This window comes from Bubalus bubalis, chromosome 3, assembly GCF_019923935.1.
Source record: "Bubalus bubalis isolate 160015118507 breed Murrah chromosome 3, NDDB_SH_1, whole genome shotgun sequence".
In the NCBI taxonomy this organism is placed as follows: domain Eukaryota; kingdom Metazoa; phylum Chordata; class Mammalia; order Artiodactyla; family Bovidae; genus Bubalus; species Bubalus bubalis.
The window spans coordinates 38,819,433-38,835,247 of NC_059159.1; the positions used below are offsets into that span (position 1 = coordinate 38,819,433).

General features: G+C 52.3%; 1 protein-coding gene across 2 annotated transcripts in view; it reads left to right on the top strand.

Moving 5' to 3' along the window:
• Nucleotides 1-342: 342 nt before the first annotated feature.
• The window catches only part of TRPV3 (transient receptor potential cation channel subfamily V member 3), a 31,264-nt gene continuing 15,791 nt past the window's right edge, over nt 343-15,815 (top strand). For both annotated transcript variants that reach the window (XM_006079709.3, XM_025280843.2), the window contains exons 1-7: nt 343-482; nt 3,821-3,941; nt 8,624-8,728; nt 8,854-8,940; nt 9,722-9,876; nt 10,662-10,838; nt 13,548-13,688. In XM_006079709.3, coding sequence (XP_006079771.3) covers nt 464-482; nt 3,821-3,941; nt 8,624-8,728; nt 8,854-8,940; nt 9,722-9,876; nt 10,662-10,838; nt 13,548-13,688 — 805 coding nt within the window. In that variant the 5' untranslated portion in view covers nt 343-463. The remainder of the gene's footprint in view (nt 483-3,820; nt 3,942-8,623; nt 8,729-8,853; nt 8,941-9,721; nt 9,877-10,661; nt 10,839-13,547; nt 13,689-15,815) is intronic.

A 15,815-nucleotide genomic window follows, 5' to 3' on the forward strand; every position in this document is an offset into this window, starting at 1 on the left:
CTGGCCTTCCAGGGTTGGCCCTGAGCACTCAGTTCATTTGGCCTTCCTACCAGCAGGATCTCTGACTTCTCACAGCATCCTTGGGAAGTAAATGTGATGAGGGTCGTGATGTGAAGCATCAAATACCAGAGAAGAGTTGGACCAGACCCTTAGTCTTGGTACCTGCCATCTCCCGGTCTTCTCCTGGGTTGGGGTGAGGCTGCCCTGTGGGCGTGGGGGTGACTCAGGCAGCGCACGTGGGCGGTGGGCCGGAGCTGTAGCTGTGGCTGGTGGGCGTGGCCTGCCTGGCACCAAGGGCAGGTGACCCAGCCAGTTCTGCCTCTGACACTTCATTCCAGCCATCCCTCTGACTACGATGAGAGCCTCTCGCCGCCTCAGCTGTAGTCCCGCCGGGGGGCCCTGGGCCCCGGACATGCGGTGATCTGAGAAGAAGGCAGCCACTGCCACACCTGGACTTCACCAGATGAGTATCTGCCGCACAGGTATCGAGTGCTCTCCAAGGTCCCAGGGGGCCCAGAGCGAGGACCTCAGGGGTCCCTCTGGGCCATGCCTGCCCTTTGCTGATTGGTCTCAGTTGGGACTGGGAGAAAGCTTGGGCCTCTAGCATGGGAGGCAAAGTTGGACGTGAGCTCTTGGCCACTGGGAGTGTGTGAGAGCACAGGCTCTGATGGAAGTGGGCACCTTCCACCGAGGTTTGGGGGTCTCAGGGAGGGCGGACACTCATAGCTGCCCAGGGCAGAGGTGAGGCTCCTGACACCTCTAGCAGGCCCTGGGGATGTGAACTCCAGGGCAGCAGTGTGATGGGAGCTCAGGTTGGGATGAGAAGGCCCCAGAGCCTGAGAGGGATGGGGCCCAGGTGTCTCATAGGGGCTGAGCCAGCAAACCCTGGATGGGGGTGGGCCCTGTGGCCCCAGGCCAGCACCATCTCCCAGGAAAGGCCATTCTAGTCAGTGCCGGGGCTTGGGAGGCCCTTCCCAGGTGAGGAAGCCGAATCCCTGAGAGAGGGAGGGCCAGGCCTGTGAGAGAGTCCAGCAGGTGAGAACACAGGTTTACGAGGTGACTCAGGCAGCTAATTATAGCTGCTGCAGTCTCCCCAGCCACAGTTCTCCTGACCCTCTCCTGCTCAGGCAGGGACTGCCCTACACTCACTGGCCAGGGCAGAGAAGATGGAGCATCCAGAGGTCATAAGTGAGAGACATAAGAGACCCTTTAGCCCATTTCTTAGAAGGGAAAAACTGAGTCTCAGGGAGGGATAAGGGACTTGCCCTCCATTCCTCTCTTCCAGTGTTGGCCCAGCCCAGCCTTTAGCCCCATCTGTCCACAGGTCGCTTTGGGCTGATGGAGGTGGTATGACTGTGGATATGGCCAGGGATCTGGTGCTGACGGGTCTTTCTTAATGAAATGCCTGAGGCCCCCCCTCGGAGCTCCCTGCCTCAAGGTGCCTGCACTCCAGGGCTGATGCCCCCTACCCCTTCTCCTCCCCTCTTCCAGGGCTGCTCATGTTTAGTGGAGGGGGTGGGGTGGGGGGGCGGTAATGAGGCTCTCTCATTTCTAAACCTCACTACAGTCTGAACCAGGTTACGGCTGTGATGCACAGCACTTTCAGATAATAACTAGAATTATGACTGAACGCTTTACCAGAACACATCAGAATTCCATATAATCTCTAGAATATCTGCATCAGCAGTAACCTGGTTGCTTTAAACATGCCTTCTTAAGTCTTTCTGTCATTTTAGATAGCTATGGTTTCACTCTGATGCCTCTGCAAAAATGCCTCCCCTTCAAGAAGATTTATAAAAGGGACTTCGGAGCAGTGCGAATAATTGTAATGGGAAACCTGATGGCTTCATAAAGCTGTTAACAGAAAGGATGAGTTATAGGGGACTGAGTAAACTGGTAGATGTGGTTATAATCTTATGGTTTCTATCTTTAAAAATACTGGTTTAAATCTGTTTTCCAGGGCTAAGGAAAATCTTCCCCTTAAACTGATTAATCACTGTTTTAATTTGTTTTCAAATTTGTCTGTGCTTTGTGCCTCCCTGCCGCTCTATGTCTTTGTCAGTGTCGCTAGATCCATTACTTATATCTTGTCTAATTTATAAGATTATGGTCTCTTACAATACCAAGTCTGTAACCAGGCCTCCAACAAAACGTATATGGCTAAAAATACAACATAAAATCATTGTAATAGTGTAATTCTACATATCAGGCTTCCTTGGTGGCTCAGACGGTAAAGAATTTGCCTACAATGCAGGAAACCTGGGTTCCATCCCTGGGTTGGGAAGATCCCCTGGAGAAAGGAATGGCAACCCATTCCAGTATTCTTGCCTGGAGAATTCCATGAGCAGAGGAGCCTGGTGGGCTACAGTTCATGGGGTTGCAAAGAGTCGGATATGACTGAGCGACTAACACTAATACACACAGTCAGAACACAGCACAATCCAGACACCTCCTCCAGAGAGCTCTCCTATGTGGGTCAGGATCACCAATGGCACCCCTCCACCCAGCCGGGTTCTTCTTATAGAAATCACCCCCTTTGGCCTCTCCGTGTCTCCAAGGGTGGCTCAAACTAACTGCAGAGTCAGCTCCTATCCACACAACCCTTTCCCCTGTCTGCCCCTTCCTCTAGGGCCAGCCCACCACCCCAGCTGGCTGGTCCCGGCGGCAGCCTCCTCCTGGCCTCTGGTCTCCTCCCTCTCCCTCGTGCTGTCTCCTATAGGACCCAGATCCCTCTCATGTCCCCCCTGCCTTCAGGCTCAGTTCAGGAACAGCAACTCCTGCTGCTGTTCCAGGCCCAACATGCTCTCGAGCCTCTTACTGCCCAGGGGTCCAGTCACACCAGCTCCTTGTTCCTTGCTGAACTTTCTTGACCTCTGGTCTTTGCTCAGGCTATCCCCTCTGCCTGGACAGGCCTCCCCATCCACACAGAAACCTCTAAGTTCCTTTCAGTTTTCTTGGAAGATGTAGCAGTTCCTCTTTCCAGTACTCCCTCCAGCGCAACATAGGGTCCAGCCCATATGAGCATCAGTGAGACAGGTCTGTGCTGAGTGGGGTGAGGCTCAGCTGCTCCCTCCAATGGGCAGATAGCCACTAGGCTGGTTACACTCAGCTTTGGGGAGGGGAGAAAGATGACCTGTGTGTTAGCAGAAGAGAGCACCGGGGGTGTGAGAAATTAAAAAACCAGAGAGAGCTGGGAGGTATTACTAGGAGCATAGTGTCTAGAACAAAGGAGGTGACAGTCCTGCTCTGTCAAGGAGCATTCTGAACACAGATCCTGAGACACTTAAAAAGCAGAGTTAATTCTCAGGAATCTACCTGGAGATGGGTGGGGCTGGGGCAGATGACTGGAGAGAAGTCAAGGGCATGGTGGTCTCTACCTGGAAGCGCTGATGAGCTCTCCTAGGACCCCCAGGAGCAGGGGTGCTGAAGCAGGGATCAAGAGAAACTGCAGGGACCATCTATACACAGTTGTGTTAGTCACTCAGTCGTGTCTGACTGTTTGTGACCCCATGGACTGTAGCCCACCAGGCTCCTCCGTCTATGGGATTTCCCAGGCAAGAATACTAGATTGGGTTGCCATGCCCTTCTCCAGGGCACCTTCCTGACCCAGGGATCGAACCCAGGTCTCCTGCACTGCAGGCAGACTCTTTACCATCTGAGCCACCAGGGACGTCAACCCTATGCAGGGTTGGCAGCCTGGAAAGATAGAATGAGCACTCCATCCTAGGGGGTATGAGCAGGGGCCACATGGTCTGAAAACCCCCCTGAAGCTCCTCCCTGTCCCCTCAACCTGAGCATCTGCACTGCAATTGTGTTCCAGCCATGAAAGCCCACCCCAAGGAGATGGTGCCCCTCACGGGCAGAAGAGCCACCATCCCCTTTGTGAACCCTGCCATCATGCAGGAGAAGAGGCCATCTGAGATCACCCCCACCAAAAAGAGGTAGGGCCAGTAGATGTGGGCCTGGGTGCTGCCGTGAGAGGCATGGGAGGGGCCTGGCGCCCACTTTCAGGGAGCACTTGCTGGGGGTGGACCTGAGACGCCATTCTCATCTCATCTGGGGTGGCCCGGTGCCCAGCCAGGTATAAGTGGGGATGTATGTGTGTGGAGCGGGGAGCCCTGCATACTCTGGGGCTGAGCTGGAGAGGTCAGTACGACTGGAGGGACTGGGGCACCGAGGCAGAAACATTCAGAAAGGTTTCTGGGGAGGCAGGGAGTTGCTGGAAGTCATCTTGAGACAAGGCGCTGAAAAGTGGGTGGAAATTCCAGGTCAGCAGGGGCTCCCTCCTGGGTACATTTTCCGTGTCCCCTGGGGGGATTTCATAGCCACTGGGTGCCCAGCCAGGTAATTCAAGCTCTCCAATTCCACCTGTGTAAGGGGGGCACCAGTCCATAGAGTGATGGTTAATTGCAGTTGTGCCAACAAGGTGCTTGGCACAAAACTTGTTGGCCCTGATGGTGTTTTATTGCCTTGAACTTTGTCTTCCTTGTTGTTATTGTCATTGTCAGTCCCCAGGGCCCCTGGGAATGGGGCAGGGCCGGGACAGTTATGACCACTCCCAGGTGAGGATGAGGGGTAGGTGGGAGCAGAGAAAGTACTTCTCTGGGGTCATAGCTGGCCCTTGAGCTGACCCCATTGCAGTCCCCCGCCCCCTCAGCTGATTTGGTGCCCTTCAGCCTGAGGAGTGGCTCTAGTAAAGAATCTGCTTGCAATGGGGGAGACCTGGGTTTGATCCCAGGGTTAGGAAGATCCCCTGGAGGAGGGCATGGCAACCCACTCCAGTATTTTTGCCTGGAGAATCCCATGGGCAGAGGAGCCTGGTGGGTTACAGTCCATGGGGTTGCAGAGTCAGACACGACTGAGTGACTAACTCGCTCACTTTCAACCTGAGTGCCCTCCCTCACCCCAGCTGTGCTTCCCTTGGACCTGGTGGGCCCCAGTCTAGCTTGGCCCGTTTGCCCCACCTCCTTTACCCCATCCCAGGCCTGTTTTAGGCCGAGGTGAGCTTGGTGCTTTCCCTTCTGTTGGTTCGAGTGATAATTGCTGAGGTCTTTCAAGCACCAGGCCCAGGGCTGGGCCCAGGCTGGGGAGATTGGGACACGAGAGAAAGAACACCCACCTCTGCTCACAGTCTGGATGGTGAGGGGGGGCCCCAGGGAGAATTTGGGGAGTGGCCTGGAGAGAGGGTGGTCTGGGCCTGAGGAGGGGCGGGTTGTTCTGATTCTGTGGGTACTTTGTAGAAGAGCTGGTATTACCGTGGACGATGGCAGGTAGACAGGAAGGGAAAGAGCATTCCAGGCAGGGCTTGGGGCAGGAACCAGTGAGGAGTCCCATGTGTCTAAAGTGCTGGGTAGGTGGGGGAGATGAACCCCTCTGAGGCTGGGTCTTGGCTGTCAGTTGAGATTGGATATCCTGGGGGAAGTGGGGAGCTATGGAGGGCTTTTGTGTGAGAGGGAGGGTATGGCGAGGTTTGCATTGTGGAAATGATACTCTTGGAGAAGGAAATGGCAACCCACTCCAGTATTCTTGCCTAGAGAATCCTGTGGATGGAGGAGCCTGGTGGGCTGCTGTCCATAGGGTCACACAGAGTTGGACACAACTGAAGCAACTTAGCATGCATGCATGCATTAGAGAAGGAAATGGCAACCCACTTCAGTATTCTTGCCTGGAGAATCCCAGGGAGAGAGGAGCCTGGTGGGCTGCCGTCTATGGGGTCGCACAGAGTCGGACATGACTGAAGCGACTTAGCAGCAGCAGCAATGATCCTCCGGGTGATCTGTGTGGATGATGGATCAGAGGGGAGCCTGTTGTGATTGTTGCCCAGGTGATAGGTGGTTAGCCTGGTGGTGAGGCATGGAGAAGCAGGCAGGGATCAAAGCGGTATTAGCATCATGAAGTCTGAAGTATCAACTCTGGGAGGAGAGGGCGAAGGAGGACGGAGAGACATTTTCAGTTCTGATGGGGGGACCCGGATGGATGACAGGGCTGTCTCTGACAACAGTACTTCAGAGGAGCAGGAGCAAGGTCAGGAGGAAAGAGCCAAGTTCAGGTGTGAAATGCTGGCTGAGAGGTACTAGAGGCACACTCAGGTGGAAGCTCCAACCTGGAGCATAAGAGAGAAGACTGGGTGGACATGGAGATCAGACAGGTGTCAGAGGCCTGTGGGGGAAGCCTGTTTCTGGAGAGGCTTGCCTGAGTAGGAGCAGAGATACCTGGGTTGTTTGTTTTTTCCTCATGGCAAGTGGGATCTTAGTACCCCCATCAGGGATCAAACACCCCTTCCTGCATTAAACATAGTCTTAACCCTGGTCCTCCAGGCCAGTCCTAGAGCAGCGATAACTTTGAAGCTTCCTGCCTCCCGTCCCCCTTCCCTCCTCTCTCACTTTCCCAGGGGAGGTTTGGACCTCAGAAGGACTGAGGACAGCGTTCTAGGAAAATCCCAGATTCTTCGTGCAGTCAGGCTGCCCTTCTGGGCCCAGCCTGGCTCATGAACTTAGTTCCAGGCTCAGCTCTGCCCATGACCCCTGCCCAGCCAAGGGCCTGGGGTGAGGTGTGACCTTGGTCTTCCGAATAGGTGATCCCTTCTCCTTCCCAAGGCTTTTTGAGGGCCCTCACGTGCCTACTTCTCCCCAGACCCCAAAGATTTAAGCATCTCCCTCAGAACTGAGTATAGGACTCAGGTTTACAAAGAAAAAGAAAATTAAATATTATACATAAATAAAGATGGCAGTTCTGACTGCTAAGGAAATATGTACTAACGGTGAAATTGGAGGCACCCAAAACTCCAGATTTGAGAGAAATTTTTGGACCTGGAGCCTTTCCTGAAGCATCATGCCCCTCTCTGTGAGAGGCTGCTGGGGTTCCTGTCCCCTGGGCCTTGCCTTGCCCAGGGACACAGGCACAGGACAAAGGCTATAGAGGGCCCTGAAGCTCAGAGCCCTTGGGCTCTCCATGGGACAAAGTAACAGAGAGTCCTCCCCAGCTCAGGGGTTGCCTAGGGATCGTTCTCTGCCTTCAGAGGAATAGAAGTGCAGGAGAAATGATGCAGGGCTGTCTGCCTGCCTGTGTTAACGACACGTGGGTGGTGGCTCCTTTTGGGCTGGGTCAAAGATAGGAGTAAACAAAGAGCAGCTGCTGCGGGTCAGGAGCCAGGATGTCACCTGGCCAAGACCTTGACATCTACTCATGCTGGTGGGTGAGATAAGGCATGTGCAGCGGCAGGCGGGGCAGGTGTGAGACAGGCCGTCCCAGGAGTTAGCTCCTGACCCACAACTGGGTCCTTTGCAGCTCAACTCTCGTTACCCTTCTTCCCGACACTGAAGACTTTCTTTCTCAGTCACAGCCTTCAGCTTCCTGTTGAGGGAAGCAACCTCCCACAGTTTACAGTTTAGGGTTGTGTTGGTCTGTTTCCTTATTGGTCTCTCCATCTGTCCACCTGTTTATCCAGCCAAGTATTCATTTCTCATCTATCCATCCATCCATTCATCCTTCCAAACTATCCATCATCTACCTACCTATTCAACCATCCACTCATCTGTCCAACCAGTCATTCTTTTTTCAACTCATTTATCTTTCACCTATCCATCCTTCCACTCATCCATTGTTAGGCTTCTGAGTATCACGATCAGGGTTGGGTTCTAGAGACTTAGGATGCAGCAACTGTAGTTCCCGCCACTGAAGAACTTACAGATGAAAGACAATGTTGTTGTCTAGAGCAAGGAAAGCGATGGCTTCCCTGTGCTCTAACCTGGTCTCTTCTTACCAACCCACTGGGACAGGAGCTTTGCAAGGGGAGGCATTTTTGTCTACTTGTTCACCACAGTGTTCCCCAGCTCCTAAAATAGTGCTTGGCAGATTGTACGTGTAAATGTTTGTTAGTAAATGCACTACTGAGCCCAGAGAGGTAGGGTGGGATGGAGGAAGGGCAGGGGCTGGACCAACTGGGGAAAGGGCTGCTGGTGTGAGAGTCGTCCGGCTCTGCCTGGAGACAGTCAGCACATCTCAGCCAGGATGTTTTGGGGCTGAGCTGCTAGCAGATGTGTCTTTAGTCGCTGGGTCAGAGCTGCCGTAGTGGCATGGGGACAACTTTGGGGTGACAGTTCTGGGGGTGCAGAGGAAGGTGATCAATTGCATAGGGTGATTGCTGATGCCCATTTCAGCTGGATGGTCCATAAGGAGACAGCTCTGGAGCAGCGCTGCTCCTGAGTCCAGGCTTTAGGGAGCATCTAGCCCAGTCTCTCTAGGGGAGGACACTTGACCCAGAGAAAGTGAGTGACTACCTAGGGCCACACAACAGGAGAGGCAGAGGCAGCCTAGAAGCCTGGCCTTAGGCTCTCAACTAGGGGTTTGCTCCTCTCTTTTGGAAGAATGATTTGATTTTAGGTCAAGTCAGAAGGGCTTTTGATGGGCAGGAGACAGGAAGGTGGGGGCCAATGTATCAGTGAGCCCTGCCCTCATCTTGCTTATGCCTCATTTCTGGACTAGCTCTGGGCCTTCCAGGCTTGTCTGGGCCTAACCGAGAGTGAGCACTCAGCAAGGTGGGCACCCTTGCAGCGGGGCTGCAGGACACACAGGTGAACAAGCCCTGCCCAGCTCTAATGGGCTTGTTTGGGTGTCCCTCCAGTGCACACTTCTTCCTGGAGATAGAAGGGTTCGAGCCCAACCCCACGGTTGCCAAGACCTCTCCCCCCATCTTCTCTAAGCCCATGGACTCCAACATCCGGCAATGGTGAGTACTCCAGCCCTTGGCTCCAGTGGGTAGGCAGGGACTTGTCCTGGACCACACGGCTGGGCCTGGCTGTGGCATGCTACCATTGTCCATTTAAAAACTTGTCCCTCCCCACTCCCCTCCAGTGTCTCTGGCAACTGTGATGACATGGATTCCCCACAATCTCCTCAGGATGATGTGACAGAGACCCCGTCCAATCCCAACAGTCCCAGGTGAGCCGGGCCCTCCCTCTCCTCCCACTGTGCCCCCAGGCAGTGCTAGAGGGCCAGGCACCAGGACCCTGCAGAAGACAGAAAGAGGCCGCCACTGCTGGGCCTAATGTCTGGGCCCAATGTCTGGGCCCGTGGCAGTGGCCTGTAGGTCATTTTTTGGGGGAAGGGAAGGAGTATTACATTTTATAAAAGTAATATCCATTCATCATAAAACACCAGAATAACAGCACGCAACAGAATGAGAACTTAATGCAATGCCATATACTTAAACTAAAAATACATGCATGCAACCATCAAACATCAGTGTGTGTTTTACAAGAACACACACACAGAGAAGGATTACGCAGCAATGTGTTACTACAGCTGCCTATTTCGAGTGTGGGGGTGGGGAGAGAGATATTTGAATATATTAAAAATATTCAAACAACACAAAATATGAAGGTGCTGTTTCTCTTCCTGTGATCTCGTGCTTTCGAGGTCTTCATGATGAACGGTTAGGTATGAATCTTTCCTGATCATTACAATGTGGAACCAGAGATACAGTTTGCTAAAACGTGATTGCCTTTGGATTAGAAGCAGAGCAGCACACGAATCCCCCCGCCCCTTCCCCAAGCACTAAGGGAGAGGACGTCAGGCATTGTGAAGGGCACATGAAGGTGTAAATACCAGTGCAGCGCCCTGTGGGCAGAGCCTGTGGGCACAGTGGCTCTGTCAGAGGAAGGTGAGACCCTGGGGAGGGGCAGTGCACACGTTGTGAGCTGGAAACATTTTCTGGCCTCAGCGCAAACCTGGCCAAGGAAGAGCAAAGGCGCAAAAAGAAGCGGCTGAAGAAACGCATCTTTACGGCGGTGTCGGAGGGCTGCGTGGAGGAGCTGCTGGAGCTGCTGGGGGAGCTGCAGGAGCTTTGCAAGCGGCGCCACAGCCTGGACGTGCCTGGTCAGTGCCCGCCCCTGGCCCAGGGCTCAGGGCTGGGGCTCCTGCTCGGCCCCTGCCGTCCACCTCCCTCCCTCCCCCACCACTTGCCCTGACCTCCAGCCTTAAATGCTGGGCTGGTGACTTTGAACCTGATTCTGAGGGCAGTGGGGAGCCATGGAAGGGCTTAGACAGGTTGTGGTCATGATCTGGCTACTCGGCGGAGGATGGGGGTAAATCTGGAGAAGGCCGCTGTTCAGGCAGAGCTGGAACCCCAGCAGCAGGCCTGGGAGACGGAGAACAACTCTTCGTGGACTCAAAGACATGAGGAGTGAATGAATCCAGGGTGGTGTCTCCCAAGACTTGGTGGCTGGTGGGGCCTGAGCCATCTTGGGGACCAGGGAAATAGCGAGTTAAAGGGAGGCGGCTAGCTCTATGTGTAAGCAACCAGGGTGAGGGGTGGTGGGCTTGAGATTTCTGAGGTGGACAATGGGAAGTCAGGCAGTGGGTGGGACTGCCCCCTGCCAGGGAGATGGTGCAGAAGGCCATGAGCAAAAGGTCTCTGATAAGACTTTGGATAACTCACCTGGGAGGAGGAGGGGCCAGCCAGGGGGCTGGAGGAGGAAGAACTGGACAGGAAAGAGGGAGGGGAGGAGCTTGGGGCAGGGAGCTCGGCGGAGGGCCTGGGCAGGGTCTTGCGGTCTGGGGCTGCAGCCCCCACGATCCAGTCTCCCCTCCTCCGGGCTGGGCGGGCCCAGGGCAGCTGGGCCCCACTGTACTGAGGCTCCATCCTGCCCTCCTGCCTGCAGACTTCCTCATGCACAAGCTGACAGCCTTGGACACGGGGAAGACCTGCCTGATGAAGGCCTTGTTAAACATCAACCCCAACACCAAGGAGATCGTGCGGACCCTTCTCGCCTTTGCTGAGGAAAATGACATCCTAGACAGGTTCATCAATGCCGAGTACACGGAGGAGGCCTATGAAGGTACTTGCCTGTGGTGGGGCAGGGGGGATCATGCCACACACTAGCATTGCTGTCTCTGAAGCCCAAAGCACTTAACATGGTGCCCAGCACCTTCCTTCATTCTACAAACAATCGGAAGCACTGACCATGTGCCAGGCAGTGCTTTTGGCCCCGGAGCACAGGATTGAACAAGACCAGATGAAGCTTCTTGGCTCTAAATAAGGTAATTTCAAAACTGATGGAAGTCTCTATGAAAAGGAAAGTTAAAAAAAAACAAAAACCAGAAAAGATAATGTCATCAAGAGTGATTGGGCTTGAGCAACTTTAGTGTGGGTGGTCAGAGAGCACTTGAAGCTAGCATGATAAGGCTCCAGGACAAGGCAAGAGCGAAAGTCCAAGATAGGACTAAACTTGACACAGCTGAGTGATGGCAAGAAGGCTGGAGATGAGGTTAGAGAACTGGGCAGGGCTAGCACATGGCAACTGGTAGTATTGTATCATCAGTATTTTTTTCAAAAAAATATATCATAGGCACCATGTCTAAAATATAAGACACTCCAGTTTAAAAAATATTTATTTTTATTGTTCCTGGTCTTAGTTGCAGCACGTGGGAAATTTAGTTGTGGCATGTGAGATCTTTAGTTGTGCTCTATGTGGGATCTAGTTCCCCCACCAAGGATTGAACCCAGGCCCCCCCTGCACTGGGAGCATGAAGTCTTAGCCACTGGACTACTAGGGAAGTCAAATCACCATTTTCATGATTACAGCCCCATGTGGGTCTTGGTTTTATGGCTTCTGTCCGAGGTGGGCTGGAGAGGGGGCAGTGAGACCAAACGTGGGCTGTTTCCTGCTCAGGGAATCCATTGTGGATTATCAGTAAGATGTGTCTTTGATTGTTTGGAGTCAATAAACATCCTGTTAGGATCTTATGATGTGCTTGTGATACAAATGACTGGCCCAAGAATAACTTGATGTCATTTTGCTGATATGTCATGGGTGCTACACATGTCAGCTTTTTGCAGGTGGGAACCTTGCTTGGGAATTTAACTTTTCTCAGGGGATAAAGTAAGTTTATTTATGTGTATCTATTTATGTATATATATATTATTACTGTTATTGGTTTTTGCCAGTCTGGTGGGTGAAAAGGGTTAAATCATTAAGTTCAAAATTTCCTCTTCCTGATTACCACTGATTCTAAATATCTTTCATTTTCTGTATTGGCTGTGTGTGTTTTCTTCCCTGTGAGGTGCTTGTTAATAATCTTTTCTCAGTTTTCTTTTAGGCTTCTTGTCTTTTTATTGATTTGTAGCAGCTCTTAATCCATTATGGACTCTTAAAAACACATTGCCTCTTTTATTCATCTCAAATATTTCCTGCAGTCTATCACTTGTTTCACAGAAATGTGTTTAATTTTTATGCAAGCAAATGTGTTTAATTTTTATGTAAGCAAATATATCGGTTTTTTTCTTTATGGTTTCTGCATTTTGGATTTTGCTTAAGAAGGTTTTCCCTGCAAAAAGTCGCAATATTGTAAATTATCCTCCAATTAAAATAAATAAATTAAAAGTTTAGTTTACAAACAATTTACCGGTTTTTAAAAACTCTTAGTTTTTTTAATCCACCAGGCTTAACTTTTATGTATGGCATGATTACAGCTCTTTGGAAAATGCTCTTTCTGGTAGAAAGTTCTGAGACCTCCCTCCCCCCCAGGCTTCCGGTCCCCTCCGTCTGGAGGTTCTCTAGGCTCCACCAACAGGGTCAATGTCCCCCTGCCCCCTCCCTGCTTCTTCTCCCCTGTTCTCTTTCTTAGTCATCAGGGCACTGTGCACCCAGCACCCAGGCTAGATGCCTGGATCTTGCCTGAGGCACACCTCCTCCAAAGCCCACAGACCATCCTGAGGACTCTTCCTCCTAAGGATCTTTGGGTGCACTGGATGGACAGCTCTTCACACGTCTGGCCTCCTTTTAACGCATCTTCCAATTTTGCAGCCAGAGTGATCTGAAACACATATGTACAAACCCCCAAACTTTGGTCATGTCACTTCTCTGCTTCAGTGCCTTTATGCCTTCCTGTAGCCTTTAAGATAAAGTTCTAATCTCTTTTTAAAAAAAAATATGTAATATTTACTTATTTGACTGCCCCAGGTCTTAGTTGTAGCATTTGGGATCTAGTCCCTTGACCAGGGGTGACACCCAGGCCCCCTGCACTGGTAGCATGGAGTCAGCCACTAGACCACTGGTGAAGTCCCTGAAGTTCTAACCTCTTATCCTGAGTTAGGAGGCTTTGAGTTGGCCCCATCCAGCCTGGCTACACTTTTGTGATCCCAGCTGAGAGGCCACTTCTGGGAAGCACCCCAGTCCTCCAGGTTGTGTTAAGAGCACGTCTAGGTACCACAGCCCCTGTACTTCCCCCATCGTAGCACTAAATTCTCAGGGAGACTGTGAGCTTTCAGAGGACCAGAATTAAAACCGTAGCCCTGTCCCGTTGTGTTCCCATTGGAGCACAGAACAGATGCTCCAAGGATAATCCTTGCTTCCAGGCAAGAGTGAATGAAGCAAAGAATGAAGTTGGGACTCTTGGTAGCTGGGCGACGCCGACCAGACAGGCAGCTAGTATTTCTCCATGATCCATGGAGGGTACACAGGCTAGAGAAAGGAACGGCCAGAGAGCGCGTGGTACCCCGGGTCCCAGCAGCTGAGCGCCCCTCACCCACCCCGACCGGTCCACAGGGCAGACGGCGCTCAACATCGCCATCGAGCGGCGGCAAGGAGATATCACCGCGGTGCTCATCGCGGCTGGGGCGGACGTCAATGCCCACGCCAAGGGGGTCTTCTTCAACCCCAAGTACCAGCACGAAGGCTTCTACTTCGGTGGGTGCGCCCCCGCCCGGGTTGGGGTCCAGGGTCTTCGTTCCGGAGGGGGCGGAGGGCGGGGCGGGGCGGGGCTCCTTCCCTGAGATAGGCGCTAGCAGACTGAGCGCTAGAGACCCCACTGCCAGCCTCTGCCTGCTGGGTTGTGTGGGAGAACCCTGGAGGACAGAGCTGTGACCGGGGAGGCGGCAGGGACTGATGTATCTGAATGGGACCACCAGGCTGGACCAGAGAGGAAGCAGCGGAGTAGTGGGGAAGATGGGGGATCCTGCATTCCAAAAGTGTCCCCTGGGGGTCTTAGAGGGGACATAGGCATTCACCTGAGCAGCCCTCTGCAGGGAACCAGGACCCGGAGGGAGGGCAAGGAGAGAACCAGTTTAAACCCTAGTTGATGGGAGAGCAGACAGGTTCCAAGAAGGGAAATGACTTGTCCCTGTGTAGCAAGGAGCTAATGTAGGCGTTCAGGCTGCCAGCTCTGGCCTGTGTTCCCTGTGTCTAGTGCCTCTCAGGACTGCAACAGGGAGGAAAAAGTGAGAAGATGAAAATTCCCTGGCTAACACTCTAGGGAGTCCAAAAACAATTGGGGTTAGGCTGTTAAGTCCTTCAGTCATGTCCAACCCTCTGCGACCCATGGACTGTAGCCTGTCAGGCTCCTCTGTCCATGGGATTCTCTAGGCAAAAATACTGGAGTGAGTAGCCATTCCCTTCTCCAAGGGATCTTCCCAACCCAGGGATGGAACCTGGGTCTCCAGCATTGCAGGCAGATTCTCTACCATCTGAGCCATCAGGGAAGCCTTATCCCAGGTGAAAAATAAAAATTTTAATATATGTAATTTAGATACAATGAAGTTACTTCATTTTAATGTAGAGTTCTGTTCATTTCCACAAATGCATACAGTTGGGTAACCACCACTATGATCAGGACAGGGAACAAAGAGCTTCATCCCACCAAAAAATTTCCAAGTACAACTTTGTAGTTAACTCCTCTTCCTAGATAGAAGGCCCTGATTGATGCCCATGGATCTGTTTTCTCTTCTGGGTGTTTTTTGTTATTATTACTGTTTTTAACCTGCAGGACTAGTTAGCCTACAGGACTAGATGGGTCTGGGCAGCCTCTGGTCTGACCTGGCTGGGAAACCTTCGTCAGGTGGGATGAGGAGAGGCGACAGGATGGAGACTGGCAGGGAAACAGCATAAGACTCGATGTCAAGCCCTGATTCTGTCCCCCCCCTTTGATGTGTGACCATCTGTGAGTCACTTGCCTTCTCTTTTCTCAATAAATATTTGTCATTTACTATATACACACCAGGCATTGTTCTAGGTATTTGAAATATATCTGTGAACAGAACCAAGATCTCTACCCTCATGAAACTTCCATTCTAGATGGAAGACAGACCATCAATAATAAACATGATAACTAAGAATGTTATGTAATAGGTTAGAAAATAATAAGTGCTGTTGAAAAAAAGAGTAAAGCAAGGGGAGGGCTTCCCAGGTGGCTCAGTGGTAAAGAATCCACCTGCCAATGCAGGAGATGCAGGTTCAATCCCTGGAGAAGATCCCCTGGAGGAGGACATGGCAACCCACTCCAGTATTCTTGCCTGGAGAATCCCATGGACAGAGGAGCCTGGCCGGCTACAGTCCATGCAGTCTAGAAGAGTCGGACATGACTGAGCACAGCATAGCAAAGCAAAGCAAGGGAAGGCGATCAGGAGTTCTGGGGCAGGAAGGCAGTGGGTTTCAATTTTAAACAGGGCAATTAGGGTGATTCATTGAACAGGTGATGTTTGAGCAAAGACTCAGAGGTAGTGAGGGAGGAAGTGATGCAGCAGAAGGAACAGCACACCTGGCAGAGGGAACAGAATGTGCAAAGGCCCTGAAGTAGAAAAACACCTGTGTGTGCTGTGAGGGTGGCGGGGAAAGGAAGAGGCCTTTGTGGCTGGAGGGGAGTGAGTGGGAAGGGAGTGGAGGAGATGATGTCAGAAGGTGTAGAGCCTTGTAAGCTGTTGTTGGAACCTGAGCTTTAGCTCTGGGTGAGGCGAGCCTTTTGTGTTAACAAGACTAGTCTGGCTGCTGTGCTGAGGATGGGGTTGGAGGGCCAGGGTGGTAGCAGGGAGACCCATTAGG